The following is a 13,873-nucleotide window of genomic DNA, read 5'->3' as shown; positions in this document are numbered from 1 at the left end:
CACTCTTTCCCTTCAAACAGCACATCGTTCAGCTGGAAGAGTACCTGGCCCAGCGAGTGATGGAGATGGCGGGGGACTCTTCGGGCCTGTGGGAGCTGGGCCCCCTGGTGACCCAGCATCTTCAGGACCTGGAGGAGCTGTGTGAGCGAGAGGCCTTCCTCCCTGTGGGCCCCATCCGCCCCTTGGTCATGCCGGCTGACCGCCAGCAGGCCTTGTGGGACGAGTCGGGCGTGGAGGATGAGTCGGACTCTGCTGAAGAGGTAAGATTTGTGGGAAGGGGATTTTGGGTGGGGTGGTGGTGTTTGGTGGGTGAGGTGGGGGAGGTTGGACTGGGGGAGGGTGGTTGTGGTGAGGGGGGGGGGTGTGTGTTGGTTCGGGGTGGGGGTGGTGTTGGTGTTAGGTGTTTGGTGTGCGTGTGTGTGTGTGTGTGTGTGTATGTGTGTGTCTGTCTGTCTGTGTGTGTGTGTGTGTGTCTGTCTTTACACCCCCGGTATAGGGGTGTGTATAGGTTTCGCTCGATGTGTTTGTTTGTTTGTTTGTGTTCGCATATAGATCTCAAGAATGAACGGACCGATCGTCACCAAACTTGGTGAACAGGTTCTATACATTCCTGAGACGGTCCTTACAAAAATTGGGACCAGTCAAACACACGGTTAGGGAGTTATTGGTGGATTAAAATTATACAAGGACTTATACAGGGACATCTTAATGGTCAAAGGGAAATAACCATTCTCACTCAGTCACTGCCACCAACTGAGAAGGTTATTTCCCTTTGGCGGGGGTGTCTTTCCTACCTCGGAGGAATTTCTTGTTCTGTCTGTGTTTGTGTGTGTCTGTGTGTGTCTGTCTGTCTGTCTGTCTGTCTGTCTGTCTGTCTGTCTGTCTGTGTGTGTGTGTGTGTGTCTGTCTGTCTGTCTGTGTTTGTGTGTGTGTGGGGGGGATGGGGTGATGTTAGAGGGTGTGTGGGGTCGAAATAGACCAAGATCAAATGTAGTTTTGTTCTTATGTTCGTCACAACAAAATGCCAAAGCCTGACTAAGTAGCTGCAAAGTTGTCCGTTGCATTTAACTCACCAAAAGATGTTTTTACTATATGGTTTAGCTTTAACTGTGAGAAATAATAATAATAATAATAATAATAATAATAATGATAATAATAATAATAATAATAACAAGGGTATTTATAGGGCGCAAATCCTAAAATAGTTCTAAGCGCCTTACAATCTTACATATAATCATCTTAATAACAGCAACAATACACAACGTAAGCGCCTTAAATAAAGGCAACATTATTGTCACTTTATTAAACTGAAAACAAATGATTTTTAAAGACAAACGCAGTTTTTGTCGTCATCAGTCCCTTATTATACCTGTCTTTGGTGTTGGTAAAAGGGAAAGTTTAAATTATTGTTGATACATAATCAAAACATTGTGCCGTATTTTTTCTCTCTATCTTTTTACATTTAGTCAAGTTTTGACTAAATGTTTTAACATAGAGGGGGGAATCGAGACGAGGGTCGTGGTGTATGTGTGTGTGTGTGTGTCTGTCTGTCTGTCTGTCTCTGTGTGTGTGTAGAGCGATTCAGACTAAACTACTGGGCCGATCTTTATGAAATTTGACATGAGAGTTTCTGGGTATGATATCCCCGGACGTTTTTTTCATTTTTTCGATAAATACCTTTGATGACATCATATCCGGCTTTTTGTAAAAGTTGAGGCGGCACTGTCGCATCCTCATTTTTCAATCAAATTGATTGAAATTTTGGCAAAGCAATCTTCGACGAAGCCCGGAGTTTGGTATTGCATTTCAGCTTGGTGGCTTACAAACTAATGAGTGAGTTTGGTCATTAAAAATCGGAAACTGGTAATTAAATTTTTTTTTCTAAACGATCCAAAAACAATTTCATCTTATTCTTCGTCTTTTTCTGATTCCAAAAACATATACATATGTTATATTTGGATTAAAAACAAGCTCTGAAAATTAAAAATATAAAAATTATGATCAAAATTAAATTTCCGAACTCGTTTTAAAAACTATTTCGTCTTATTCCTTGTCGGTTCCTGATTCCAAAAACATATAGATATGATATGTTTGGATTAAAAACACGCTCAGAAAGTTAAAACGAAGAGAGGTACAGTAAAGCGTGCTATGAAGCACAGCGCAATCGCTACCGCACCAAACAGGCTCGTCACTTTCACTGCCTTTTGCACTAGCGGCGGACTACGTTCAGTTTCATTCTGTGAGTTCCACAGCTTGACTAAATGTAGTAATTTCGCCTTACGCGACTTGTTATTTCTTTTGTGTGTGTGTGTGTGTGTGTAATGTATCTCACAATTATGCAATCGAAAACAAAAGATGTTGTACTTGAAATATTTCATCCAACAAAAAGCTACCTGTGCGGCACACAAACCTTGCGTTCCAGTTTGGCTTAGCAGGGGTTTAAGTCAACACTTAGGACGTGCAAGGAAGACAAACATCCCAGGCGGTGTCAAAATCGAAACTCTCCCAGTGTTACCGAACAGCCAGACCGAAACACAGCACAATGCCCAGCCCTGTTTGCCACCTTTCACAACGGGTCAGTTTTTAGCCTCAGACCGCAGTAACGCGTTCAGATTACTCCCGACTGCAGATTCTCATTCGGCCTCGTTGATCTTGTATTAACTCCACACTGAAAAGCCCACCTGCCTTCCATAGTACTGATGATCGAGCTTTGGCAATTTACATTCATGGTGTCAAATTCGTTCAACCATTTTTTTTTCAATTTAAACTTAGACAATGTGCGTCAACCTAAAATCCTTCCCTTCTCATTTCAAGGGACTGAACCACTCAGTGCACGTTTTCGAAGAAATCGACTTTTGGGTGTAATCTATTAAATTTCACCACCGATTTCCTTCACTTGCAAGAAACTGACATGCTTTTCTCTCTTATATAAGTGTACTTCGTTAGTTTCAACAGAAAACAACAAGAAAAGAAACCTTTTAAACTGCAAATCATACAGATTCCACGTCTGTGCCACCATAAAAGTAAACAAGTCGCGTAAGGTGAAAATACAACATTTAGTCAAGTAGCTGTCGAACTCACAGAATGAAACTGAACGCAATGCCATTTTTCAGCAAGACCGTATACTCGTAGCATCGTCAGTCCACCGCTCATGGCAAAGGCAGTGAAATTGACAAGAAGAGCGGGGTAGTACAGGGTGACCCAAAAAAAGGAGTACCCAAACAAAACGTCATAAATTGAACAAAAATAAAGCAATCTTCATAAAATGTATTTACACACACAAATAGCCTCTGCATGATTTCAACAGAAAATTTTAGCGTTCTAGCTTGTCTTTCAGGAAAGTTATGCTCATTCTACAGAACATGCTCCAAATGGCCTCCGCGCCGATTCAGGCAAACTTGAACTCGCCGCGCAAAGTTATCAATCACCCGCACACACTCCTGTTGCGAGATTCCGCGAATGGTTGTTGTGATGGCTCGCTTGAGTTCTGCGATTGTCTGTGGGTTGTTCCTGTAGACGTTGTCTTTCAGGAACCCCCAAAGATAGAATCCTGGGGGATTTAAATCCGGGGGAGGCCATTTGGAGCATGTTCTGTAGAATGAGCATTACTTTCCTGAAAGACAAGCTAGAACGCTAACATTTTCTGTTGAAATCATGCAGAGTTTGTTTGTTTGTTTGTTTATTTGTTGCTTAACGTCCAGCCGACTACGCAGAGCCATATCAGGACGAGGAAGGGGGGGATGAAGGGGGCCACTTGTCAAGCGATTCCTGTTTACAAATGCACTAACCCATTACTTGTGTCCCAGCAGGCTTTAGTAAAACTAAATTAATACCTACTGGAAGATTACCAGTTTCCAGTATGTTAAAATAGGCTTAACCTATCTACTGCTGGACTTACATCAGAACACTAACAGATTAAACTATACATGAATCGCGAGACAAGCGGCAAGAGAAGAGATTTTTTGGAAAAAATACAGGTGAATGAGCAAGAAGGCAGAAAAAAGAAAAGAATTCATGAAGAAAAAGAGAGCATGACAGGAAAGAGGAACCAAAAATCTACCTAACAGCAAACTAGAAAGCTCCTGCGGTTCCAAAAACAGGAGGGGCCTTTAATTTCATAACCGCAGTGCCCCACTGCGGGAATCATGCAGAGGCTACTTGTGTGTGTAAATAAATTTTATGAAGATTGCTTTATTTTTGTTCAATTTATGACGTTTTGTTCGGGTACTCTTTTTTTTGGGTCACCCTGTAGTTGCGCTAAGAAGGATAGCACGCTTTTCTGTACCTCTCTTCGTTTTAACTTTCTGAGCGTGTTTTTAATCCAAACATATCATATCTATATGTTTTTGGAATCAGGAACCGACAAGGAATAAGATGAAAGTGTTTTTAAATTGATTTCGACAATTTAATTTTTGAGTCACTTGAGAAAAAGTGACTCTATGTAATCGGTCAGAGTTAGTCTGTCCGGCCGGCCGTCCGGCCGGCCGTCCGTAGACACCACCTTAACGTTGGACTTTTCTCGGAAACTATCAAAGCGATCGGGCTCATATTTTGCTTAGTCGTGACCTCCAATGACCTCTACACTTTAACGATGGTTTCGTTGACCTTTGACCTTTTTCAAGGTCACAGGTCAGCGTCAAAGGAAAAATTAGACATTTTATATCTTTGACAAAGTTCATCGGATGTGATTGAAACTTTGTAGGATTATTCTTTACATCAAAGTATTTACATCTGTAGCCTTTTACGAACGTTATCAGAAAAACAAGGGAGATAACTAGCCTTTTCTGTTCGGCAACACACAACTTAACGTTGGGCTTTTCTCGGAAACTATAAAAGTGACCGGGCTCAAATTTTATGTGAACGTGACTCATTGTGTTGTGAATAGCAATTTCTTCCTGTCCATCTGATGCCTCATATAATATTCAGAACTGCGAAAGTGACTCGATCGAGCGTTTGCTCTTCTTGTGATAATAATTTTTATATATTTAATTTTCAGAGCTTGTTTTTAATCCAAATATAACATATTTATATGTTTTTGGAATCAGAAAATGATGGAGAATAAGATGAACGTAAATTGGGATCGTTTTATAAATTTTTATTTTTTTTTTACAATTTTCAGATTTTTAATGACCAAAGTCATTAATTAATTTTTAAGCCACCAAGCTGAAATGCAATACCGAAGTCCGAGCTTTGTCGAAGATTACTTGACCAAAATTTCAACCAATTTGGTTGAAAAATGAGGGCGTGACAGTGCTGCCTCAACTTTCACGAAAAGCCGGATATGACGTCATCAAAGACATTTATCAAAAAAATGAAAAAAACGTTCGGGGATTTCATACCTAGGAACTCTCATGTCAAATTTCATAAAGATCGGTCCAGTAGTTTAGTCTGAATCGCTCTACACACACACACAGACACACACACACACACACACACACACACACACACGCACACACACACGCACGCACATACACCACGACCCTCGTCTCGATTCCCCCCCTCTACGTTAAAACATTTAGTCAAAACTTGACTAAATGTAAAAACACTTCACTGGACTTTAGAGCAGGTCTCGAGTATATAAAATGAGAAATCTAAAGTCGGGAGTAATCTGAACGCGTTCCACCGCCCCTCCCCGTCTAGCATTGACCCCAGCTGTGCTGACCTCGTGGTGAGGGGTCAGGTTGATCACTTGCCCATAATCACGGTACGTCTGGCTGGATCAGGCATTGCACTGCTTTGTTCAAGTCCCTTTACTCTCTCAGTTTGCGTCACAAAAGAACTGGTGGGGATTTCCTTATTGTCGTTTCATGTAGGTGGCTGAAGCCGTAGAGTTTTGTTAATAGCTGTGCTATAGTTGTGACGGTGGTGGACATAGGATCAAGCCCTGTCCTAAAGTCCAGTGAAGTGTTTTGACTTTTATGGTGGCACAGACGTGGAATCTGTATGATTTGCAGTTTTAAAGGTTTCTTTTCTTGTTCCTTCCGGATTCCACGCCAGATCAAGGAACCTGACACACTGTGTGTGTGTGTGCGTGTGTGTGACTGCATGCGTGCCTGACACACTGAACCAATTCACCTAATTGTGGTGTCTATACCTGCGTCTGTTGTGGCAACAATACTATCAAGACTTGAAGCATCATTCTATTAGAGTTCGTGGAGTCGTCTGTTCGTGATATTTGTGTCAAATTTATACCAACCACACAAAACAAAATACCAGATACATTTTTAAGCGTCAGAGTCTCTGTATACAAGTGTACCAAAAAGAAATGCAAACTCTTCTGGCTATTCAGCCAATCCACGATGTAGCCAGCGTTATATCGAAATGAACTCGAAATACCAGCACGTGCATTAACCACAGATAACAACGAAAGCCAAGCATCAGTCATTCCTGAAAATCTAGGAAACTGTATTGCACACAGATTTCAAACCGATGTAGTGATTGATTTCTGTGATAAAAAAAAAAGCGAAATAATAATTATGTCAGAGTGCTAGACTGTTGGTAGGTAGGACAGCGCAACGCCTTCTCTTCTTACAAAAGTTGCTAGTGCGTCTTGGAAGAATTCTTCTTCTTCTTCGTCGTTCGCTCAGACAGCAACTCCGGAGGCCCTGATGAAGGCTGCTGTACGCCGGAGGCTCTCCATGGGTCGGAAGAATTCTGAAACACTTGCCCGCTGTGGTCGGCAATTTTAGTTTAGAAACAAAAAGATGTCTGAAAAGCTAGCAGCTCTTCGGTCTTCCGGGCGACCAAGCAGTCTTCCGGGCGACCAAGCAGTCTTCCGGGCGACCAAGCAGTCTTCCGGGCGACAAAGCAGTCTTCCGGGCGTCCAAGCAGTCTTCCGGGCGACCAAGCAGTCTTCCCGCAGATGGTAGAGCAGATGGAATGTTCGGATTTCAGGAAAGAAAAGAGACATTCAGAGTTCAAAGGGAAGTAGACCGTCCAAAACCTCCAGCTACAAGTTCACGTGCAATTTTCAGATCGACGAGGACGATGATGATGTTTTTGGTGACAGCGGTTTTATGATCGTAAGTTTACCATGACAGTATTTGGGCAGAGCCGCCTCAACTTTCACGAAAAGCCGGATATGACGTCATCAAAGACATTTATCCAAAAAATGGAAAAAAAACCGTATGGGGATATCATACCCAGGAACTTTCATGTCAAATTTCATAAAGATCGGTCCAGTAGTTTGGTCTGAATCGCTCTACACGCACGCACACACACACACACACACACACACACACACACACACACACACACACACACACACACACACACACATACACACACACATACACCACGACCCTCGTCTCGATTCCCCCCTCGATGTTAAAACATTTAGTCATAACTTGACTAAATGTAAAAAGAGAATATTGTAAGGATTAGAACCGGAATATCCATAAGTTAAAGTATGCTTATATATCGTAAACAGAAAAGAGAGAATATTCTCGATTTTTTTTTTTTTAAGATTTTCGTTTTCTTCTGCATTAAATAGATTTTTTTTTTAATTTAGAATAAAGGATTGCTATTTTTGCTTCGGCTGATTTTCCTTTGAGTGCGCGCTGTACATTTGCACTTTTGATCATCTGCAGGATTACTGTGTTTTCGATTTGCTCTGGCAATTGTGCTGTGTTGTTGCAGTAATTTCCTGTTCCGCAGAAAGTGCTGTGGCGCATAGTCTTAGCCTGTAGACTTTTATTGTGTTTGACGTGTGCCCGGCGGGTTTTCCATTTCTTCGTTTACGTCGCATGACAGAACACGTGTTATTTATCTAACGAAGGCAAGTACGTCACTTCTCTTTCATATTTCACATCTCTGTACTGCTGAGCGTTTTGCACAGGTCGTTGCCGTTCGCCTTGACCAAGAACCAGTATTTGCCATTTCCTGTTACCGGCACGGTTGGCCTAGTGGTAAGACGTCCGCCCCGTAATCGGGAGGTCGTGGGTTGGAACCCCGGCCGGGTCATACCTAAGACTTTAAAATTGGCAATCTAGTGGCTGCTCCGCCTGGCGTCTGGCATTATGGGGTTAGTGCTAGGACTGGTTGGTCCGGTGTCAGAATAATGTGACTGGGTGAGACATGAAGCCTGTGCTGCGACTTCTGTCTTGTGTGTGGCGCACGTGATATGTCAAAGCAGCACCGCCCTGATACGGCCCTTCGTGGTCGGCTGGGCGTTAAGCAAACAAACAAACAAACAAACATTTCCTGTTATCACTGAAGCGTATCTTATAATTATGATGATTATTGACATAGTTGCGTGTACCTCTTGTTTTGGTGTTCTTTTTTGGTGTTCTTTGAAGCGTGAATTATTGATTGTTGTTGCATGTTCTGTTTGAAAGTCGATCGCGTTGCTCATTGTTTAGAGTGTTTGTTTGTTTGTTCGTTCATGGGGTGAAACTCCCACGGCTTTTACGTGTATGACCGTTTTTACCCCGCAATTTAGGCAGCCATACGCCGCTTTCGGAGGAAGCATGCTGGGTATTTTCGTGTTTCTATAACCCACCGAACTCTGACATGGATTACAGGATCTTTTTCGTGCGCACTTGGTCTTGTGCTTGCGTGTACACACGGGGGTGTTCGGACACCGAGGAGAGTCTGCACACAAAGTTGACTCTGAGAAATAAATCTCTCGCCGAACGTGGGGACGAACTCACGCTGACAGCGGCCAACTGGATACAAATCCAGCGCGCTACCGACTGAGCTACATCCCCGCCCTTGAGAGTGTTGTTTTAACTGCTTATGTCCAGCTTTGGAACGAAGGTCATAGACTTTTTTTGTAACTTTATAATGAAATAATTTTGCACGATATTGGAACCCCAAAAAGAAAAAATTGAACAAAGTTTTTGGTTCAATCCGAGTTTTGCACCAGTGCTAAAAACGCTGACTTAATAAACTTTGATTCGTCTATCTTTTTTATTGTTTACCTTGAAAATAACAACAGCAAAACACAATTTTTTCCTAGCTTTCTAAAGACAAACAACCACAATAACGTTGGTTAAGTGTAAACATGTGACCAATACCGTATATATATATACATGTCCACATATATTCGAAGGACATATAGTACCAAGGAATGAGTGATCGCTTCGATCCGGTATCGGTGTTTGATGAAAGTCATGCATTGTGTATAATTCTTCCATGCCAGTTGTCAGAAGTAATTCTTTCCGAATATTCAATTACTTTCTGGTGCAGTGATGTACATTTTAGTCGGTCTCCGGTCTCTGACCGATCCAATTTCCCCAGGACCTATAGCTTTAACCCCAGCAGGACACAGGTCCGATTAACCTACAGAAGAAGTGGCCAAGGGTCCGATCGTTTTTGACAATTAAGCGGACATGCGGACTGTTCAATTTTCAAGAGGAAAGCTTGTTTCGGTTTTGCCAAGCGAAAGTAAACACTGCGTGAGGAAAGATGGTTTCGGTTTTGCCAAGCGAAAGTATGCACTGCGTGTGACCAGTTTGTTGAGTGAACGAGGCACCATATGGGATCTGATTCTTTGAATTAATTTATCCTCAAGTTGGATCAAGAAGAAAAAAAGAAAACCGAACCCATATGGTGCCTCGAGTGCATTCATTGGCTCAGCAATAAATCGTTGAGAGAGGATTCAGTGCACAGAAATTGGTGTGTACGGCTCGAAGAAACCGATTGTGTGTCAAAACCCAGGACATGATCCTGAAAGCAAAACTTGAGGGACCCGCAGAACGGTCAGATGCCTACCTGAAAAACATTGTCGACAGATGGGCAGTGAAAAAAAACCGACAACTGTTCAAATAACTTTGAAATGTGATTCAATCCTTTGAGTATCTAGTCATGAGAGTCGCGGAAGGTGGAAGAATTTAAACTGAAAAATCTTTTTAAATGCGGTTTTACGAGTCGTGTTTTTGTCCTATTGAAATTGCAATCTCAGGACACTGTGTCCTATTGATTTTCAGTCTTCAGGACAATATTGTCCTAAAGGCTGCTAGAAAAATGTACATCACTGCTGGTGATTAAAGAGGTCATTTGCCTCGCCGTTTGTTTCTGCTCGGATTGTACTTTACAAACAGACGTCACATTTGCTCATAAAAATTGTCCAGAATCGAAGTCACTTTTATCAGTGAAGGGCGGCTATTCTGTGTGGAAGTACGTAGGTGTCGTCCGAGTCGCCGACGTGGTTCATTGCACAATATTGCCAGACCGAATTGCTGAATATAACGGTTCAGTAGCAAATGTCTAAGACGCACTAAAAGAGAAAGAGGCGAAAGAAAGGCTTGATATCAAAGGAAAAGTTAGATAAACAAAACAACTAAGAATATGTTTGAACATGTGTTTGTATTAGTGTCTATTCGTCCAGTGTGTGTACCTGTCAGTTCGCCTTTTGAAGAAAGGAATTGTTTGATGACTTCTATTGGATGACGCGGACGATCGATGAAAGAGATTTTTGTCTTTGTCGCCATCACACTCTTATCAACGATTCGGTATTCAAAAGAAACGAAGAGGGAGGATGAAGGCGGAGGGGGGTGGGGGGGGGGGGGGGTAGTTGTTGTAGAGGGGAATGAAGATTATCTGTTGATTTTAAATTATGCAACGGGGAAAAAGGAAGAAACCTTTTTTGCAGATATCCACAATGCGTTCCATAATCTTTTGTGTCCACGCATTTGACATTTTAGACTGTCGTCGAACTTGTTTGTGAAGTAAATTTCAGAAGTGGAAAGAGTAAACAACAAGAGGATGTGCGATGCATAGGCACAATTATTGGCGGCCCAGTTTGCAACCTTTATTCTTCACTCGATATAAAGAAAATCGTGATGCTGTGTTCGGTTTTTGTCGTATTTACACTCTGCATGGAGCTTTCAAAGGGACATTTTAATTGGTTCTGACAGAAGCTTTTGTCACAGGTTGGCTAGTCGTGTATTTTAAGAACTATATGCGGGGGTGTGTGTGTGTGTGTGTGTGTGTGTGTGTGTGTGTGTGTGTGTGTGTCCGTGCTTTTGCTTTGTTTCGTTTGGGGGGGGGGGGGTATTATTATTCACGTTTAGTGCAGATGAACTCTCTCCCCCGCCCCCCTTCCCCCCTTTTCCCTCTCTCTCTCTCTCTCTCTCTCTCTCTCTCTCTCTCTCTCTCTCTCTCTCTCTCTCTGTCTACATGTGACGCATGCACTTACACACACACACACACACGCGCGCGCGCGCGCTGGAATCCGTCAGTCTGCCTTGATCTCCGGTCTTATTTCCTTCCAAAGAAATCCCACACACCTGAGTTTCACCTACCAGGTGAGATAATCATCTCGTCCCATGCTCTGATCTAACAAACGAGGCGTCGAGCAAAACGAAGACTTCAGCGTACCATCACGAACGTTCACACTCGTATCTGCGTAATGTGAAAGATGGTGCAGAATGGGTTGTGTGTCAAACGTGCTGGTCTTCAACGGATCTTGGTTGGGGGTGCACTTTTGCATTGAGCAGGCACGTGTCAAATAGTGCGGCAATCTACTGCAAAGAATGAAGACACAATGGCTGATGTTGTCACAAAACATGCCTTCTCTTGCTTTCTGGTCAAAAGACTTCGCGTAGACATGTAGATCGCTTTGCCATAACAGACGTTTAGATTGTTTTGATGAGGCGATGAAAAATGTGACGGGAAATTCTTGACATGTTAACATGCACAGCTTTTGTTCGAGTCAAGCCACTGTGGTATATTTTTTTCTGATTCAAAAAAAAGTCTGTTGGTGATTTAACGATAACAAAAGTAACCGTTTTACAGTCTGATGCTGCAGAAGTTGCTGCACCTGTGTGTATAAAGGGGCTGTAGTAATGGTTGCGCTGTCTTTCACTTCGGAACCTTCAGCGAGAGTTTGCCAAAAAATGTCTCATTCAAAACTTGTAGGTTTTGTGATTCATCTCTGTTCTCTCCTCTTCGGGTTGGAAGTGTCCCTCTATGCGATACGATCTTCTCTATCTGAAAGCTGTGACTGACAGCTTGTTTGTTTGTTTGTTTGTTTGTTAGTAAATTGTTAATGCATCAAGTTGGAGTCATACTTCGTTGTCTGGTTCATAATTGAATTGCATGGAATGTCCTATGTTACAGGATTTACAAGGGCCAGGAGTAAACGACTTTGACTGTGAGGGAGAGGCTGATAAAGCTGGAGTTAGCCATGACGGTCACGTGATGAAGGACGCGGGAGACGCACCATCTTTGTCGTCACTTCCGCCAAGAGCGTCTTGCAAGGTATGTTTTCCTGTGGTTGTTTCCCGGATCCCACTTTTATGTATTTGCTCTTCCTGCATTGAAACTGTGGTCTTTCTTTTCTTTTCTTCTTGCTTTCGTTCTTTCTGTGTGCCTTTTGTTCGCTCTGTCAGTCTTTTTGTCTCGATCTCATTTCATTAATCATTTTAGTTTGTTTGTCTGTCTATCTGTCTCTGTCTCTCTCTCTCTGTCTCTCTGTCTGTCTATGCGTCCCAAGGACAGATTGTAAGAAAAGGCGTAGCCTTAAATCTAAATCCTTGTAAAATAAAGTTCAATTCAATTCTCTCTCTCTCTCTCTCTCTCTCTCTCTCTCTCTCTCTCTCTCTCTCTCTCTCTCTCTCTCTCTCTCTCTCTGTCGTTCTATCTCCGCAATATTTTTTAGAATAGCTGTATTGCCGATTCTACAAAGAAAGCATGACACTCTGTAACTGCTGTCCTTGTGTCGTTTCTATTCTTATTACCAAAGATAGGGGGTAGGGAGGAGTAGTCTTTGTGCTGAAGGGTGTGTGTGTGTGTGGGAGGGGAGGGGGGTTAAGGAGCTACTTGGTAGGATGGAAATACACGAAAAAATTATGCATAATCACCGTGACGTTCTCTCGTGAAGAATCTACCATTGACCTTGCAATCGACATGGACATGTACTAAGCAAGTCAATCAGATCGCAAGAAAGTCAAAGATCAAGTTGTGTCGAATGCCGACGTCTTATCGCAAAGTCTGACACGAGTTACCCCCAACTCTTTTGCACAAACACGTATGACATTTAAATGACAGCTTTGTACGCGTGAATTATTCATATAAGCTTGTGTTGGGAGATCGCTGCTTTTCACTGAGCCCTTTTATGCGCGCCATAATCCTTGTTAGAAAACAACGATCTACCCGGTGTCAAAAACTTCTGCTAAAAAGCGTGTCTTTTCCTGCAGGGGGGTATGCCTGTGACTTTGCTGGTATTAATTGTCCGTGGAAAATTCACTCCGTGTGTGAGTCTTCAACTGAATTTAAAATTACCTCCGCGCGTGTGTCTCTTCCGGAACTCAAGACTTTGATCTTTCAATGAACTGAAGAAATGACATTTTTCTGAGCTTAAATGTTATCGTTTTGTGAACGGTTTCGTTTTGTCTATAACTAAACGCTCCATTAACTTCTCGTTCTTGTTTTCTTGGTTTTCTTCCCTGGACAAACTTAATTTGCACACTATTCTCTTACAAGCTTCCCTTGAGCCCTGACTAAAACTTTTGCCCAATAATCTATCGATTTTCCGCTCAGCATTAATTCTATTATAGTGTCATTATACACTATTTCCCCTCTGTGACTGGACTGGACATGAACTATCGAATGAGTGCTGTATGTCAACGGAATCATTTGAGCTTTATGGTGCCTGAAACTGGGAACCAGAGGCATCATGTTACTTTGCTTTTGACAAACAAAGACCTTGACTTACGAGTTCTCGTGTCCAATTGCTGGTTCAACGCTTTTTCGCTGAGATCAACACAATAACAATACGTTTACTGTGTCTGACTTTCTTACAGGCTCTACTTTTTGAAAGTGTCACGTACGTCTTTGTATGCATTCCACTTTTCATGATAGAAAACATGGTCTTGGTGAACAGAATTTTACCTGCACCGACCTCGACACCTGTTGTTTTTCTTCTGCT

General features: G+C 42.4%; 1 protein-coding gene across 1 annotated transcript in view; it reads left to right on the top strand.

Annotated features, from left to right (window-relative positions):
• LOC138964257 (uncharacterized) overlaps window positions 1–13,873 on the top strand; it is a 60,690-nt gene that overhangs the window by 10,967 nt on the left and 35,850 nt on the right. The window contains exons 3-4 of the mRNA XM_070336161.1: window positions 21–260; window positions 12,064–12,204. Of these exons, the coding sequence (XP_070192262.1) occupies window positions 21–260; window positions 12,064–12,204 (381 nt within the window). The remainder of the gene's footprint in view (window positions 1–20; window positions 261–12,063; window positions 12,205–13,873) is intronic.

This window comes from Littorina saxatilis, linkage group LG4, assembly GCF_037325665.1.
Source record: "Littorina saxatilis isolate snail1 linkage group LG4, US_GU_Lsax_2.0, whole genome shotgun sequence".
NCBI lineage: Eukaryota > Metazoa > Mollusca > Gastropoda > Littorinimorpha > Littorinidae > Littorina > Littorina saxatilis.
Note: the sequence above shows the minus strand (reverse complement) of the source record. Positions and strands in the feature narration are given on the sequence as shown.